This window comes from Lynx rufus, unplaced genomic scaffold, assembly GCF_022079265.1.
Source record: "Lynx rufus isolate CCGP_SWC_20201006 ecotype Redwood Valley unplaced genomic scaffold, mLynRuf1.p SCAF_33, whole genome shotgun sequence".
Classification (NCBI taxonomy): Eukaryota; Metazoa; Chordata; class Mammalia; order Carnivora; family Felidae; genus Lynx; species Lynx rufus.
Window position 1 is genome coordinate 2,639,113 of NW_025814849.1, and position 19,062 is coordinate 2,658,174.

Below are 19,062 nucleotides of genomic sequence, written 5' to 3' on the forward strand. Positions count from 1 at the left end.
ATGGCCGTAGACATCAGGGAAAAAATGGGCAAAACACTGAGTAAGAAATAAACGTCTTTTGGGAAATTAGCTTTGAATGTTAGTACTTAACCGCGTCTCATTTCAAAGCTTTCCTGGGGATGGAATCGTACGTCACACAAAGAATGGAGGGGCCGTGAGCCCCACCCCAAATGGATCTTAAATCCTTAATAACAGTATCAGCTGTCACAACTGCATTTGCCCTCAGCATTATTTTCGGAAAACTACAGTTCTCTCCGTTCAAATGCACGGTCCGGGGGTATTTTAATTTCCGAGATTTTACAAGAACAAGTGAAACAGGCATGTTTTTCCTCTTGGTGGTAATTAGGGGGAGAAGGGGGATTTCTACTACAGGAAAGGTCTGTGGATGTGGCTGCATGGAAATTAAATACCCCCCAAACTTCTGCATGTTACAACCCACGACCTGTGGGATTAGAAGGCAAGTGGTAAATCGTGGAGAATACGTGCAGTGATGTGCCAATCAAAAAGTCAGCATCGCTCATATACAGAAACAGAACGTACAAGGTGGTGTCCGTGGGCTGGGGGTAAGAGGAGGGAATTCATGTGTGGATGGTGGAGAGGGTTTCAGGGCTGAGGGATGAGAAAGTTTCTGAGATCTGTTGCACAACAATGTGAACATATTTAACACCAATGGACTGCACGGTTGGAAGTGGTTAAGATGGTAAATTTCACGTGACGTGTTTTTACCATAATAAAAAAAAAGATTTTTTAAAAACAAAGTCATAAGAAATGAAATTCCCAATAGGGAAAGGAAATGGGTAAGAGCAAATGTTTGATGGGGAAATTTGCAAATGAACCAAAAGAGGGCAAATTTAGGCAGCAATAAAAAAAATTGAAGCAACGACGAGGTATCATTTTTGCTTAATAAATTGCCTATGTTAAGATTTTAATATCCTAAGTTTGTGAGAATTAGGGAAATGGGTACCATCACACACAGCAGGTAGAAATATATTGGTTAAACTTACCGGAGGGCAGTTTGGTGACTGTTATCAGAAAAATTACAATATTGCATATCATTTGATTCACATCCCTTGGTTTGAATTTATTCCCAAAAGTGTGTGCAGGAATCAGTCGGAGCTGTGTGCAAAGATCTCTGTGCAAAAATGTAAACCATAGGCTATTTCATAATAGGAGATCTCTTACCTATTTTAGGTCTGTGTGTGAACCGTGGAGACACAGGGGAAGCTTTCTGGATGAGCCTAAAACCCAGACTCCTGTTTTCCCCCCCATCTTTCCTTCACACCCGTGCCCAATGCAGGGGAAAGTCCAATCACCTACCCACTAAGACGGACCTGGAAGTGTCCACCTTGCCATGTCTCCACTGTCCTGGCTGCAGTCTCCTGGGGCTGTCCAGGATGGCGTCAGTGTCCGTCCTTCCTTCTCCCACCGTCACATGCTTTTAGCTGGACACATGGCCTCTTGGGATAGAGCTCACTCTCGCCCCTCCCCCGCAGCTACAGGTGGTCACTCGGCTGAGTTCAGGGCTGGCGGGCTCGGGGCACAGGTGCTGTATTCAGGGACAGGCCGTCCTTGACGGAAAGGAACACATCCTCCCGCTGTCCCTCTGCCTATTCCTGTTGGCTGCCACAGGGACATGTTTGTTATTATTCTGACGCCATGGGGAGGAGGTCAATAGCTTTGGGGATAGAGGGAGGCTATGTCCTAACTCCCTGGGGGCATCAGAGAAGCCCCAGGCTGCTCACACTCTTACAGGACAGGTGAGGGACGAGTAAACGCCTAGCTCATTAGATCCGGGTTATTGGACAGCAGCCAGCGTGCAGGTCCTAACTCTCTCTGACATCTCTCTGGCTCTCCCAAATCTACTCTCCACCTACAGCCGGAGCATTCTTCTAAACACATACATCAGTCCATGTGACACCCTGCTGAGAGCCTTGCAGCGGCTCCAAATCACATTTGAAGATCCACCCCCTTGTTCTAGCTTATGAGCGCCCGGTGACCACGATCTCAACCCAGAGCGCCTTCTCCTCACTCACCATGGTCCCGGTGAGCTGGCGCTCCTTCCGTTTCTCTAATATTTCAAGAACGTGTGACGCAGATGAATAGACGCATGGATATCAGATCTCCTTCAAATATCTCGCAACGAACACATGTTGAACAAACACACAGTGGAAGTGAAATGAAGTGGCAAAACGACCGTGTAGTGAGGGCAATCTCTCTAGCAATGGCCAGAGTTCTTTTCCCAACCAAGTCAAAGGTAAAATGAAGCCGCCTTCTCAGGAAGGGGGACTCAGAACACTCCAAATATAAAAGACTGGGGAGTCAGGACCCTGAAGACTTCACCCTTAGCTCCAAAGGAAGATATTCCAAGATCACTGGTAAAACGTCACCGGACCTAGAGTGCTCTTACAATTCATTCAATTCAGCTCAAGGATCAGTGAGCACGTACACAGTGTCTAGCACTCTTTTTACGCCATGAAATATGGCGGCCGGGGCCAAACCCCTTTCCCGGAAGAATTTACAACATTGTTGTCAGGGCGCTGTCTACCCTTTGCATCGAGGGGTGAAATGAACAAAATAATAGCTACCATTTATTGTATGTTTGCTCTGGACCGGACACAGTTCCAAGCACTCCTGAGTTATCATTTTAGCCTCCTACTAGCCTATGAGTAAGTATCTCTTCTCCCCCTTTAGATGAGGAAACGGAGGCACCGTGAGTGAAATCAGCACGTTTGCATAGCTGGCAAGTGGAGGCTCGGATTCCGTTATGTTATTTTGCTTCCTGGGGGTTTCCTAAAGATCAAGACAGAAAACACACACAGGTGTTCAAGATGAATCTCCACTTCCTCAAGTGGAAATGAAGGAGGACTGTTACAAATATGGCACAAATAATCATTTTCCTCTTGTTTCCTTGCAACAGAGTTTAAGCAACGTGCCACGCTAAAATAGAGATTAACTAGCCTTCCTTCCAAGGAGGTACGGCCACACGACTACGTGCCGATTGGATGTAAGCAGAAATATTGTGTCAGATCCTTCTTTCTCGAAAGCTCATTTTTTTGAGCTTCTTCACTTCTGACTTTTTCTGGTCTACCGAACATGGATATGTTGGCCAGCCCTCCGGCAACCATCTTGGACCCTAGGGTTACCATGAGGGTGGAAGTCACGCCCTCAAACCACCGAGGCAGAAAGAAAGAAGGAACGAGGCATGGGTCACCACACCGAAACCAGACCACTAACCCTAGGAGTTCCTTCACGTGAAAAAAGAAACGCATCTGTATTTTAGCCACTACTGGCTGGGTCAGAGCAGGCTGGGTGGGCGAGGAGCCCTCTTGATTTCAAACAAATGCAATTCCTAAATGGCGAAAGGCACGACTAGGTCTTGGCTGTCTCATCACGCGATTGTACGGTACTACACCCATCGTAGCTAGACGGCGGGGTAAGATGGAAATGGTCACAGACCAGCAGAGGCCCGAGAGGCGCCTTGTCGGAGTGGGGATTCATGCATGTTACGGGGAACGGTGGGGTTGGGGATACGTGATGGGGGCGTCAGGGACACGTGAGGCAGGAGGAACGCTGAGTGCGGGAAACGAACAGGATGCTAACCTACACTGAGCAAAGCCACAGAAGCCGTGCCGAGTACTGCAAAGAGCTCATTTGATCAAAGGTGCTGCACAGGAGCAAATTCAAATAATTCCTTGTTCGAGATAAATGGTCTTGCCATCCCCAGTAATAGAACCACTCACTAATAGCCTAACCAAAGGAGTGCTACCCTCACACGTGGAAAGATACACCAAGGGAGGCTTAGCGCCTCCAAAAAAAAAAAAAAACACAAAACAAAGTTAAAAGGAGCCCTTATCAAGGACGTACCCCAAACTGTTACATTTCCTAACAAACGGCATAATAAGGAACCTGCCGTCACTAGGCAACTGTCCATGCTACCTTTTATTGAAAGATTGATTCCCAATGCTCTTTCTCTACGTATATAATAACACTTGTCGATATTTTCTAATAGATGGTGTGGAGGAGGCACCAGGCAGGCAGTGGATAGGTCGACTCATGTTTTACATCCGACAGGAAAAGTAGTTTTTGTAAACAGGGGGAAGCTCACCTTATGGTCGGCAGACCAACATGCCCAAGCTTTTGCGCTGTGAAAATTCACAATTAAAAAAGGTATCGTTCCTCTGTAGGGGCTCCTGAAGAGTCCGAGGTACAGGCAGGGCTCTACGGGGCATGTGTGTGTTTCGCTTAGGGGAACGCGGAGGACGGGTGTTCCCACAGGCGGTGGACTGTGTGACACAGAAACCAGGGGCTGGTCCTTCCAAGGAGAAAAGCCCATCTCTGTTTCATGAACCCTAAAGAACACGTAGACAGACTTACCGTCTTTAATCTTTTCCAAATAGGTAACCTATGAATGGAATACCATTAACTTCTTTCCTAGGTTGTGTTTTATTTATTTCTAACTAGCTGCCAACATGAACAGGTTGGCATTTCACATTCAAACTGGATTTATGGCTTCCTTGGAAAATCGGTAGCTCGTAAGAACTGAGAAGCCGGCGTGGCTTTCCTGCGTGGCTAACACTAGCTGCAGCTTTGAGAGGGGGCAGGCGTCTGCCATGCGACCTGCTACGTTTCCCTCACACTTGATCGATGTGGTCTCTGGGGGCGGATGTATTTGAGATTGTTAAAGTCTACACTGTATGATGGAAACACATTTATTAAATGATCCATATTTTTCCATATAATGAAGATCCAAGTCTAATACCTGGAGTTTGATGATTTTGTAACTAATATTCTCAGAATATGATTTAGAGAGAACACATTTTTGAGACTCAGCTTTGTGTAGCAGACTTTGCGGGTCAGGTACCCCCCCACACCCCTGGTTCCTGGTTCTCTGACAATTCCCCGCCAGGTGTGGGGGCAGCCGGGAGCCTTTCTTTCCCTTGGGTTCTGTATTAACAGCCCAAGGCAGGGACCTTCTTACCATGGCCAGCGGTATGACGCCCATCAAGTCCTTCGGACTCACGTAGATCTTGGATACGCCCAAGTCAGACGTGATGTCTCCTGGATACTCGACCTGCCACGTGACAAGCTGTGTGGCCGGCGGGTCACTGGGCTCCTCTATCTGTACGTCAACCTGCATGACTTCATCGGAGGCGTCATCCACACTAGAGAGAAGCAGAGAAGAGAAACGTTGAGAGACTGGCGAGTGGTGACGCTCAGCAGGCCCTGGGCCGCACCTGTCATTTCCGCACGTGCGTCCTCGTGCACGCGTGTGTTCCCATCGTCCCCGTGAAGGGCGTCTCAAGACGCAGTGTCAAAGAAACATGCCACGTCCAACGTGATTCGCGGCACCGGGCCGGTCTGAGACATCACCGCTCCCTGTGTTTGAGCAGGCGCTCGCGGAGAGTCATGAACAGTGGGCATGCCTTTTCCTAAATGCTTTCCCTCGCCTCATCCCCTCATCATCATTAGGATTCTTTCCCCTACTCCCTGAAATCTATAGGCTGCTTATATCGGACTTTCCAGAGCCACGGCCAGCCCGGAACTTTCAAGGTGTCCGAGGGAGACGTGGCTCTGCTATCCGGTGGGGAGGGAGACAGAGCTGCACAGACACAGAGGTGAGGCATGAACGGGAGGGCGAGGCCACGGGGGCCATGCTGATAGGCAGGGAGAAGCGGCCGGATGTCGCTTGGGGATGGGAGTAATCGCAGCAATTATTAGTGTTTAGACATGTTTTTCGCCTGTAAACCTGCGTCTGGAAACGAACCAAGTGAGACTATCAGGGTGATTTTTGCCACTGTCTGTGTCAGTTTAATTAACCGGCCACCTCCTCTGCCTCTTCACAGACTGCTTTCACAAAATGCCTGCTCTTGTATATCATGGGTGGAAGAAAGGCAGGGGTGGGGAAGAGTGCAGAGGGTACAGGGAAGGATTAGCCGAGGGGGCAGCTACGAGAGATGCTTTTTAAGCCTCAGTGGCCAACGCAACTCTCACCTGTCAGATCCGTCTCTGAAGATTCGGATGTCACGTAATTGCAAAATGACCACTGACACCTGACACTCAGGACTACAAGGTTTGTCCTCTCATATCCACAGAGCTACTGAAACATGTGTCTCACACCATCAGACCCGAGAAGAAGCTCAGAGGCACATGGTGGGGCTTCCTGGGGGCTTTCTTCTCAAAGTAGGGGAAGGGCTGGAATACTGGAATAGGGGCAGCTAGAATGAAAGGAGGCAGGGGGAAGAAAGGAGAAAGAGGAAGGGGAAAGGGAAGGGGAGGGGAGGAAGGGAGGAGGAGAAGGAAGAGGGGGAGGAGGGGGGACAAGAAGGGGGGAAGAGGAGGGGGGAGGAGGAGGGGGGGAGGAAAAGGAGGAGGAGGAGAAACAGGAAGGGGGGGGTGAGAAGGAACAGAGGAGTGAGATCAAGGAGCCATCCCCCGAAAGTAAAGAGGCCAGACTGAACCCCAGAGGCTGACTTTCTCCTTGAGCAGCTCTAGCACGGAGCAGGGACAGGGACAGGGACAGGAGCAGTGGCAGGGGCGGGGGAGGGGCAGGGACAAGAGTAGCGAGGCAGGGGGAGGGACAGGGACAGGGGCAGTGGCAGGAGTAGCTGCAGCGGACGGTGAGCGCTGATCAGGAAAAATATGGCACCGAGTATGGAAATCCCACAGGACTCCCTCTCTCCCGACCTCTGCAAGAAAGCGTAACTCTTTGAGAAACGGTGGCTGTGATAAAGAGTCAGCCACCGCCTGGCTGGAGCCTCCCCCTGTCGTTTCCACGGGCAGAGGGATCCTGCGGTCAGGATGCTGAACACACCTTTCTGGGTTTGGGATTTACGAGAACTCTGGCGTCTCCTTCCCGTTCCTGAGACGGCGCGTCCTTCTTGCGGACGTACCGAGCCCTGCCTTCTCCACCTACTCACGGGAGAGTGAGATCTACGGGACAGAATGTTCAGGGACCCCACGCCACAGCGGACACCTTACAGTGGAGCTGGGACCCTGCTGTATACGCGGCTTTCTGTCCCGCATCCTCACAGGTGACCTAACGTCCAGCAAAACCCCACAGGCCTCACTCCCCTCGACACTGGATTTCACCGCTCCCAGTGCCCGCACGCTCGCTTCCGGAGCTCACTCTACCCAGAAAAGCCTTTGTCAACCTCTCCACGGATGCAAATTCTTCCCATTCAGCAAGAGCTAGCCATGAAAGCAACACCAGGAACTTTAAAAGGGCTCTACGTACTTCATTAGTTTACTCATTCAGTAACCTTGCCCGGTTCTCTATAAAGTTTATTTTCTCTTTTCCTTTCAGGTCCCTTGCCTGGCCGAGATGTGAAAGAAACACGGTCACTTTTGAGCGGCCTCTCCTCTCTCTGATGTGGTGATAAAAACTCCCTTTGTTGGGAATTCTTAACCCGGGGACCATAGCAGACTCGTGGATTCCGGAACTGCGTGCAAATGTGTGTTTTTCTCCAACGATTCCTTGGCTTTTGCACGGGCTTCTCGGTGATTCTGATGCAGTCGGGCTTTGGGGCACGTTCCTGGTAGTTTCTTCTGTAAATTCTGCACATGGTGATCTAGCTTTAGACTAGCTCGTCCTGTGTGTCTTGGTGGGTCGGTGGAAATCTGAATTTTAATACCTTTTTTGCAAATAGTTAACGCGTGCGGGATTGCAGGACGCTTGCCTACTTGGCGACATTGACCGCTTCTTCGTGTTGAAGTGTGAAGCTAGGGACTGCACCTTTGCGTTTGTGTGTTTAACCGTGAGTGTCCTGAAGAGGGGCCGATGCTTGCTTTGCACCAAGTCGTGCCCAGCAGTGTCTGACGCCCGGTACTCATCAGAATGGAGTCTACTGTGTTCCAGGGCGTAAGCACAGTAGGTGATGGGAGCGCTCATACACTCTGCCTAAAACCATGGTCTCCGTCTTGCCTGTGCGTGAGCACTGCTGGGGGAGCTTTGTAAATAAACCGATGACCAGGCACCACTCCAGCCGAGTTTCTCTCTCTCTCTCTCTCTCTCTCTCCTTTTGTTCCTTCCTTCCACCTGTCCGTCTTTTTTATCCAGGAGACCCCACCACGCCACCAAGACTGTGAACAACCGACACAGGTGTAATTATGTGGATATCGGAGCTCTGGGAAATATTCTGGAAATGATGTGTTAGAAATAAAATGTATTCAATTAGTGGATTTGGAAGGTATGCCTGGAAAAATCAGTGAAGGCACAGGGGAGCTGTGAAGAAGGTTTCAGATGCCCATGAGCACAAGGGTGAGGAAAGATAGGAAAAGAACGCCAGCCAAGGAGGCGTAGGGGGTGGCGAAGCATGACGTGTCCAGAGGCCACCCCTGCAGCCTCCCTCGTCCCCTGGCCCCCCCAGGTCAATCAAATACCGAGCAACAAGGATGCGTTCCGTGCGTGAGCTCCACGCAAAGGGTGATACTGTGGAGTCGGGAAGGTTTTGCGTGGACACGCTCCGTGCGCCATCAGACTTGGGGACTTGCCAGCCTCTGGCCACGGGGGCCACCTGTGGTTTTAGTTTCTTCTGCCTGCGTGGGTGCTACCGGCAGAGGAAAGCCAAGAGGCCGCCTCTCTGTCCTGTCTCGCTTGCGGATGGTAAGTGACAGGGAGCAGAGTGGGGACGCGGCCCCTCACCGCACGGGCACCTCAGATCCCTGCACGTTGGCTCCCTCCATCTGGGTTGGGAAGCTCCTTTCTGCAGCCTGTCCTCCTTCCAGAGATGAGCACGTCTCCCTGGCCTAGAGACTTCTTCCCATTCCTCCACAACCTTCCCTCACGCGGTCGCTTTTGTGCGCTGGGTTCAAGACCTAAACCTTCTCGCTAAGAAGACCCTCCTTCAAGCGGACAAAGGCACAGTCGGAGACTTCCCGACATTTAAGGGAAATGAAATGCCCTTTCAGATAACCAGGCTCTCAGGCATAGACGGTGACCACAACCCTCAGGGCCACGGGGCTCAGAAACCCAAGAAAGAAAACGAAACTTGAGGCTTTGCAAGACCACCTCAGCACATCCCGAGGCCAAAAAGGGCATCGTTTTCAAAAGAAAAAGTCTTGCTTTCGGACCGTCGCAGCTCTTTCCAGAGCGATGCAAACAACTAACCTTTACCTAGTAGCTCTCATGTCCCAAACACTGATTTGAAGGGCTTTTTACGTCTTGTGGCGTGCGTGTAGCCCTCACGGTGTACCAATACAGAGCTGCGATTCACTGCCAGTTGCAGACGAAAAGCTAGGTTCCAGGAGGCCAAGAAATTAGCAGGGTCGCCCCGCTGACAGCAGAAGGAACCGGGAGAGGTGAGTGGGCAGGCCTACTCTTGATGTCCGTGTGTGCTGGGCTCCCCCACCTCGTTCTCCGGGGCAAGACAGGCGTGCTGAGCAGCGATGAGGGTCCAGGACGGCAATTCTCGGCCCCCGGGGGAAACACAGGTCAGTGCGCCACACCAGGAGACCAGATGCCTCAAACGAACCGGACAAGCAAAGCTGGCACACTTTTGCGACAAGAGACTTGGACATCAGGCTGCCTTTAAAAAGGGTCCTCAGCCGACTTTCAGTTCTATGATGTGCCTACAAATCCAAGCAGAGATCTGGAAACGGGAGCTCTAGACAGGAGAGCCTACCCTCCATCGGAGGGAGGAGAAACCACGTAGACACGGACCTGGTAGTAGGAGAATGATCTAGAAGGAAGCATCTGAGATGCAAGGCCACGCATGCCAATGCCTGAACTGCCAGCCCCCACGTGGGCACCTGGCTTCCGGCGTGAGCGTCCGGGGGAAGCTGGTGGGGTGGGGGGCGGGGGGAAGCCCAGAGATTCCGTTTCCAGATAGGCTTTGCGACACGGTACTCTCAAAGATAACTGGGTGACATTTCTGAGATCAAAAGGAAAGCCGGAGAGAAGGTGAAGCTCGTGTCTAAGTGTCTGTGAACTTAGAAAATAATTTGAGATGCGCCCCCCGCCCCCCAACAATTCAGAACACTCCCCAGAGGTCATGGGAATGAGAGTCATTTACCACGGGGCGGAACTTACCTCCTCACCCCTTGCGTCATTCCCACGCGCTTCACCTCTGGTTGGTGAGCGCTGCTGTTCCTGACGACCCTGACCTGTGACTTTCCCCAGATACCTGTCTTTCTTGAGTGTCCAAAGCCACACTGCCCACTCCAGAGTGTCCCCCCGCTCTGGGGTCGGGCTGGAGCCGCCCTCCACGTGCATGGGTTCTCCCTCTCTGTTCTCTTTCCCCTGTCTCCCGGGACACGTCCTTCCTAAATGGCTTGCACGCAAGGCTTTGTCTTCCAGGGAAACTGAAGGGGGTTTTGAGGCAAGGAGAACACCAAAGAAGGCTGGCAGATGCTACGTGAGACAGTCTGGCAAGAGAAACGACGAAAGAGTGAAGGGGCAAAGGGGCCATCACACCGGGTGCTCAGCCTCGTCGGCTCCACTCGGAGGAATCCTCCAGACCCGGCCAACGGTGGCCCGCGGTGGCACGTTGGAGATCTGTGCCAGACGCAGACGCGGGGTTACCGGATGTCCCTCCGAGCAGAGGAACCTCCTTCCCCCTCCCCTCCTCCACATCTCATTTTCCAGATTCAAATAAGGATATTACTCAAATTGTTTCTTCTTGGACATTATCGCCAGTATTCCAGTTTTCCATTACGGACGTCTTTTCTCCTAACTTTTTCATTAGCATTCTCAGAATAAAATCCTTTCATTAGGAAGTAAAATATGCATGGACCCTTTAATGTATGTACTTTGTAATGAGATTTTTGTCACCATAAATTTGTCTTCTCGTGTCCTCTGTTTCTACCTTATAATCCTCTCAGGTCTGCTAACCAGAGTCGTTCTGGAAAAGACAAATGGGAAAGTCACAGCTTGGACCACATCATGCTGTCTCTCCTCCTTTGACCTCAGGGCTTCCTTCCTCCCGTCCCCACACTCCCTCCACCCATCCAGGGAGAGGCCTTGGATTCCTGGTGCTTGTTGGATACTGTGCTGGGTGATGGGGAAGCGGACGTAAAAGCTGGCTTTACGATCTTGGGGCGTCTGGGTGGCCCTGTCGGTTAAGCATCTCTTCAGTTTTAATTTTTTTGGAAAGTTTTTTACTTATTTATTTTGAGAGAAACAGACAGACAGAGACAGAGAATCCCAAGCAGGCTCCACATTGACAGCAACAAACCTACTGTCGGGCTCCTACTCGAGAACCTTGAGATCATGACCTGAGCTAAAGTCAGATGCCTAACCGACTGAGCAGGCGCCTCAGCATCAGAGTCTTGATTTCAGCTCAGGTCATGGTCTCACGATCGTGGGATAGAGCATCATGGCAGGCTCTGTGTGGAGCAAGGAGCCTGCTTGGGATTCCCTCTCTCATTCTCTCTCTCAAGATAAATAAATACTTAAAAAAAAACAAAAATAAAACTTTAGAAACGATAAAAGAACATATATTTCAATGTGCAAATGCTTGGGGACGCCTTCAGTGGGTGACATTATGAGGTAGTCAAATATTTATTTCCACCGAAAATGAATAAATTTGGAATTAAGCGTTGATCTGAGACTGTTCTACATTAAGAAGAACAGGAGAGGGGCGCCTGGGGTGGCTCAGTTGGTTGAGCGACCGACTTCGGCTCAGATCATGATCTCACGGTTTGTGAGTTCGAGCCCCGCGTCGGGCTCTATGCTGACAGCTCGGAGCCCGGAGCCTGTTTCGGATTCTGTGTCTCCCTCTCTCTCTGCCCCTCCCCCACTCATGCTCTGTCTCTGTCTCAGAAATAAATAAACATTTTAAAAAATAAAAAAAAAACATATTAAACAAAAACAGGAGAATGAAAGAGACAGGTGTATGCACCGGCCCTGGAATAAATCCTGCAATTAGGAGAATAAGTCATAGACCAGATTTATGTGTATAAGGTAATAACGAAAGTACGAGATGATCTTAATTGACCTAGGAAAAGTAGGCTAAGCCAAGTTGTAGATTGTTGTAAAGGGGGGGAAAGTGACAAAAAAGGGACACTCTCTGAGATGAGTTGAGTTAGGAGTCCTACAGGAGTGTCCACAGGACGTCAGAATGCCGAACAGGGTAAGGAGCCAAATGCTTCCTTGTGTGGAGCCACACCCCACACGGCAGGACGTCTGTCATCCTGGGCCCTGCCCAAACTCCAGTGACAGTGACAGCCAAACCACGCCCTGTGCGCCCCAAAGAGAAGCACAGCCCCGCTGTGGGTCCGAGACCCCTAGGCACCCTTCTCTGACTTGGGCGGGGTTCCGGTGCTCTCTGCCAGCCACACCCCTGTTTTCAGCAATCAGTGAGCTCCTCTAGGTCAAGCTCTGAGAGCGGGGCCAACCGGACGAAGGTGGGGGCGGAGAGAACAAAGGTGGGGATACTTGTCAAGGCACGGGTGCTTCGGAAGGTGGGGAGGGAGGCAGGCAGCGATTATTTGCTCTTTCCACAGGGGAAGGTGGGAGAGCCCCCCTGAAATCTGTGACCACACCCACCCTCTATCTGATCGCCCGGTTTGGGTTCCTGACCAGGGGATGCTGGTGGGTCTGCAGTGGGAAAGGGGAAGGAGGGCTGTTCAAATCAGCCCACAGATAGGTGGGGGTCAGGAAAGCCTACGGTCGGGAGGTCGACCCAAGAAGGGACGAGGCCTCTCCGGAAAACATGACCACCGTCTTCCTGACCAAGCAATTCCCGATCTGCACCTGGATGCTTCCCACGGCGCAATCACGGCTCTTTTGTAACTTGTTCTGATGACAGAGGTGCCTCGTAGAGCCCGTGTGTCAGCATGTGGCTATTCCCTGGAGGGGCTCACCGCTGGGGTCCAATAAGGGGGCTCTAGGGGTCCGGCAGTCAACCCATGAATGAACGTGCCCTTGTCTAGAAACACAAGTGACGCTTCCTGTGCTCAGGGCATCCTGGGGCACATCGGGACATCTGCACCTGCGGAGGCAGCCGTGAAGTCCTTCTCATCTAAGTGAGAGTCCGCTGAACTGTCTTAAGCAAAGGTTCGTGGCTTGAAAACATGACCGTGAGTGTCCCGTGGAGAAGGGACCAGAGGTGGACCAGAGACGATGTGGGCAGACCGGGCAGACGCGAGAGAAACGGGGCCGTAGGGGAGACACATCTGGGCTCGCGGACAGCGGGGGAAATCTGCGGGCTGACTGGTGGCGTGTGCACGAACTTCTGTTCTGTTCCGCTGACGGTCAAGGTCTTCCAGCCCCACGACCACCTCCACTGGCTACCACCCACACCGTTCCCGAGAACCACAGAGCCGCCGAAGCAAATGGCCCACCTGTCCCGGCAGCAAGTAAGGGTACGATTACCCCCCAAAAGCAGAGAAGATACCTGAGTAACCATGGGGGGCTCCCTGCCTCTGAACAGGGTGATGTGACGTGCCGTCGACAGAAGACGACGATCTCTCCTCGCTGAACATTTGCATCCTAAGCGTCCCTCACAGAGGTCACTGTGGACGGCCATTCGTACACATGACAGAATGGCACGCAGATGCCACCGGGATATTTCCCGTCTTGGAAAGGACGTCATTCTTAATAAAACCCGTGAATGGAATCTTGGCGACAGCCGCTGGGGTTGTCTGATTCACGCCTAAAAGGACTGACAAACCAGGACGGGGCAGAATCAAACAAGTTAGCGTTTGAAAGAGAGAAAAGGGACAAGGGACAATGAGGAGACAGGCACTTCGGAAACACAGGATGCCACTCACCAAAGCGCAAGATAAGCCTTCGAGGCAATTTCATGAAAATCTAGGTTACTTTTTCGAAACTGACCAAAACTGAGGGTTTTTTTCTGAAAGGTGACCTCTCCCTCCCAATCAGTACTGATTTCCATCTTTATCTGAGAATAAAGCCATTGTTACAACTTTTGCATGTTTAAGGTGAAGTCACCTGATATTTTGTGTTAAGCTTCATTTGTAAAAAGTAGGTTCCTAATCAAGCTTCATTTACAGTGACTTTCACTATGATGCGACAGCCTCTTTTTTACAGGTTGACTTTATTTTTTTTTTAACTTTTTTAATGTTTTATTTATTTTTGAGAGAGAGACACAGGGTGCAAGTCGGGGAAGAGCAGAGAGAGAGGGAGACACAGAATCCCAAGCAGGCTCCAGGCTCCGAGCTGTCAGCGCAGAGCCCGACGCGGGGCCCAAACTCGTGAACCACGAGATCATGACCTGAGCCGAAGTCGTAAGCTTAACCGACCCAGCCACCCAGGCGCCCCCAGATTGACTTTAAATGATCTTTAAAGCATGCCTATTAGCTCAGTTAAAAAGGGCTTCCAACATTTCAAAGGGAGGCAGCCGTTGGGGGGGATGGGGAATCAGAAGCCCCAAAGGTCTTCAATCAGAAACCGGAAAGAAAAGCAAATCCCATTGAAAGTGAAATGACCTTGAAGTGTCCTGGTGCTGCCCCCACTCACCTCCTCCCCCCCCCATCTGAGGGTGTCTCCCGGACGGGAGCTACAATGGCTGCTGCAAACATAGGAAAAAAAAGAGTAAAGCAACTTTTGTCTCCACATCGTGACGTTTTCCTGAGCATACTCAGAGACGGAGAGCTATTTTCTTTGTATCTATTTCTTTGTGTTGGGAGTTTTTTACTTAAAAAAAAAATCCCATTTGTACGCCACAGACACATTAGCATTCTTGCCTGGGCTGCTGACTCTTCGAGATTGAGATCACGTCTTGGCTGCATAAGCAGGTAACTAGGGTGCCATACAGTCTTTCTGCTCAGTGTCTCTGGCGAAGCCGGGCTGTGACTTGGGCAGGACACCAGGGTCACGGTCACAGAGCGGGGTGGAGCTGGGAAGGGAGGTGAGCGAACCGATTATATACAATTAGCTCCCGTCTCCCCTTTGGGGACTGGGGAACGGTCTGTCTTTGAAGCACCTTCCGCCTTCGACGTCCAACTGACAACTGTACCCGGGACGCCATGTCCCCCTAGACCTTGCCCTGGAGGATTTTTACGCTAAAAAGCTTTCCTCGGCTACGTCTGGGAACTCAGTGCTGCGCCCTTCTTCCACTTCCACTCCCGTCATTCTTACTTGTTTGTTTAAGAGAGAACGTACTAAGAGGGGGTCTCTGTTCAGACCACACGTCGTCGGCAGGCTCCATCAGGAGACAGATCAGAGGAAGACAGTTTGGAATGAAATTCTTGGTGTCCCGATGAGGGATTTTCGTGCCTCGTCACAGGGGAAGTGTGTTCTTCTTCATCTGGCCACGATCTCTTGAAGCTGAACTGCTGGGGTAGAAGGAAGGTTCCACATGCATTTGAAAACGCGAACAGGATTATTTTTTTTTTTTAATTTTTTTTTTTCAACGTTTATTTATTTTTGGGACAGAGAGAGACAGAGCATGAACGGGGGAGGGGCAGAGAGAGAGAGGGAGACACAGAATCGGAAACAGGCTCCAGGCTCTGAGCCATCAGCCCAGAGCCTGACGCGGGGCTCGAACTCACGGACCGCGAGATCGTGACCTGGCTGAAGTCGGACGCCTAACCGACTGCGCCACCCAGGCGCCCCGCGAACAGGATTATTAAGGGAGAGTGACAATCACTGTTCCCTCCACTAATGGTTTTCTCAACTGCCATCTGACACGACAAACACAAGCCCTGAGAGACTCGGATGCTCGACTCCTTGGCGACAAAAAAGAATTCAAACACGTATCTAGCTGAGTCCTCGTACGGAGGAGAGGACTCTGTTTCTCGAGGCTTAGCTGGTAAACTGCCACGCAAACGAGCCACGCCGTGTCCTACGATCAATATGTAACCGCTTCTGCCTTCAAGTGCTCAGGGTCTGGGGCTGAGGAATTAATTTGCTGGTTGAGGTTAATAGAATGTCAATTAATTTCTTGGTGTAGATGTCAATACGTTCTGGTAAGCCTTGTGATTTAAATATAATTAAAGATAAACTTTAAGTCAGTGTTGCCTTTTTGGATTTGGGCATGATGGGTGACTTACTAAAATCTCCCCAGGCTGCAGGGAGGAAGGATTTCGTCAGGAGGCTCGATTTTCTCGTACGAGCAGTGAGGTATGTTTGTTATCGGTGTCACGTGAGGAAGTGGAACCGACTGTGCCTTACTTTACCTATGGCTTCATAGGTTCAGACGGCTCTTACCCAATGGCCTCATAACAGTTCATGACACGCACTGGGAGTTTAACAGCCTAGAAGGCCATTTGGTCACCACGAACTCACTCTAGTTCAGACAGCGGCTATAGGCCGTGACACGGAGTGGCTGAGACAACGGACTTGGCACTGACTTGCCCCCAGGAGGGAATCCGGACTTGGCACGACTTATGTTATCCAACACCTCATCTCCCGAAGCCTCAGGTTCTGCAGCCACAAAACGGTCAACAATCACAGCCATCTCTGTGTCCTCGTGATCTCCTTTAATCATCATTGCCAGGGCTAGGACCATCTCGAACATCTGTGAAGGCTGTGCACTGCACACCTCAAGGATGGCCCACTCTGAGTGTGTGAATGACACACCCAGAATTGTTCAGTGCACCACCTGTACACCACACTTAGAGGCCTGACCACCATCAAAAGACATAGTCGTGATTGACTGATTAATCACTTATTCATGGGGGTAATTTTCTAAGCACGGAGCGAATGAGTGCTCGGAGGACAGGAACTATTCCTTCCTCCCTCCTTTCCTTCCTTTCCTTCCAACCGTTCCTCCTACTCAACCTTGCAAACCCCGCCATGTTCTAGATTCTCAGGAGATGAGTATTCAACAACAGAGTGAGTCAGTGACTGTGTGGCCGGTGTTGGATGTACTCAAAATCCATTCTTCCCTTCCTCCTTTCTGACAGAGCCCAGTTCGGTCAAGTTGGCAATACGTGCCCCTTGCCAACAAGAAGCAAATGACTGGGAAGCTACTGGCCAATGAGACATAAGCAGAAATCTGTTCTGTAAGGATTCTGGGAAACAAGGTTTTCCCTTGGTAAAGAGACACGGTTTCAGAGGGCATGTGCTTCTGACCCTCCTTCCTTTCTCTTTCCTGCCTGGAATATTGATGTGATGCCTGGATGTGCAGCAGCCATCTTGTGATGGTGGCACATCAGGAAGATAGGAGACAAAGACCCCATTGCATCATTTCGTGATTATACCAGCCATGGAGTACCTACATGCATCTTTTTTCTGTTTGGGATACACAAACCATCATGTTTTAAAGGTCACTATATGCGGTCTTTTGTTCCATGCAGCTGAACGCTACCTTAACGGAGCAGAGAGGATGCACACCTCTTGCTGTGATGTCTGTGTGAAGGTCTGCTGGGAGACAGGAAACAAAGCCAGGACAAGTGATGCCCATCGCCAATCTCCCTCATCAATAACCCACCTTTTAGAAATTTAACTTAATAAAAATATCTGTTTCTCAAGCTCGGTTTTTTTTTTTTTTGTTTTTGTTTTTAATTCAGGCATCAGTTCCACGGTCTTCCCAATTCTGAGTGAGTCCTGCCAGGTGTCTTACGTAGAAAACTGATGGAATTCAGTTGTTGGCACACTAATCTTCGTTAGAATGCTTGAGAATACACACAATCATAAAATTACACCATTACATTTAAGTGCTCACTGGTAGCTAGCACCCGTCTGTCATTTATTCTTTAAACATCCCATCTAGCTGTTGAGAGGCAGCTTGGGGAATATCTTAGTAGTTGGGGCTCTAAGGGATAATTTGCAAATATTGCTGCATGAAGAGGTGACATGAGATGTGTCAACTGAATTTTCCAGCCATACAGAATGTAGATGAGAGCCGTGAATAGTCATCTTAAGCTACAGACACAGAAAGGGAGGGGAGAGACTTCTATTATGAAGAGATTAAAGCCAAGTGAGACCAAGTAATATTGGCGCCCTTGTTAGCTCCCTTTATCCTTTGACACTTCTAAGGCTATAATACCGGGGACAAGATCCTCACCTTCAGATAGGCCAAGCGCAGAGTGAGGAGAGCGGCCCAAGGAAGGAAAACAGCAGTGGTGGGGTCTGCGGCTAACTGGAGAAGGTTTACCATCCCTCATGGGACTGTCCCCACCCAGCTCTCACCTGTTGTTCTGGGAAGTATTGAGAGCTGTTCTCAATTTGCCCCCAACACATCCATTTTTTTTTTTTTTTTATTAATTGAAAGCTCCTGATTGTCAAACACTGACAATTAATTCAAAGTTTCTTAAAGCCACCAGGAAGCCCAAATAAAGGTGTCTTTAGGCCAGACGTGGCACAAAGTCCCTTGGGTTTGCAGTGATGATGGTGATGGTGATGTTGGTGATAACGGTGATGATGTGGAGGGGATGATAATGATAATGGGGCATCGACTGGAACTGGGGAGATACTCATGTCTCTTCATATCTCTACATATCTGTTAAACCTGGCTCAGTGTGTGAGGATAACGAGCAACATTTAACAACTCATCTGCCCTTTGCTTTTCATGTCACAGTAATGAATGGCAAGGCACGTGCTGGGGGCAACACGCATTCTGCAGCCTAGACCCTGACTACTACCAAGTGTTAGTTCCTGTGTGGGCCAGTATTCATTGGTCAGTCTGAGCATAGGATACTAGTTATCCTTCAGCTGCTAACAAGAAAGGGAGGGCTAGTGCAGTCGGTGCCAAAGTCAGTCCCTTTAGCAGCAGGGACGATTTGCCATTGGTTGCTGCCATTGGACGATGTCACCCAGCAGAAGGGGCACATAGAGAAGAATCCATTACCGCGTTTGATTTGTTCCTATGTCATATCTCACATATTTCCTTCAACGAAGAACAAGTATGGTCCGTTGAATAATGACCCTGAAGATGTCCACGGGTCTAACTGACAGAAAATGCGAATGCTACCTTCCACAGCCGAAGGGATGTTGCAGTTATGATTAAGCATCTCGAGATGGGGTGATTTTTCCAGCTGAGCCCTAAGTGTTATCGCAAGTGTCCTTGTAAGAAGGAGATTTCACCCCAGGAGAGAGGAGGCCAGGTGACGATCCCAGAAACAGAAATTAGGAGGATCTGCTTTAAAACGGGAAGGAGGGGCTACAACCCACAGAACACACGTGGCCTCTAGAAGCTTGAAAAGACAAGGAAACAG

The 19,062-nt window shown here is 50.2% G+C and overlaps 1 protein-coding gene across 1 annotated transcript in view; it reads right to left on the minus strand.

Moving 5' to 3' along the window:
• Positions 1 to 19,062, minus strand: part of TMEM132D (transmembrane protein 132D) — a 558,090-nt gene that overhangs the window by 165,950 nt on the left and 373,078 nt on the right. The window contains exon 4 of the mRNA XM_047093229.1: positions 4,979 to 5,162. Coding sequence (XP_046949185.1) covers positions 4,979 to 5,162 — 184 coding nt within the window. The remainder of the gene's footprint in view (positions 1 to 4,978; positions 5,163 to 19,062) is intronic.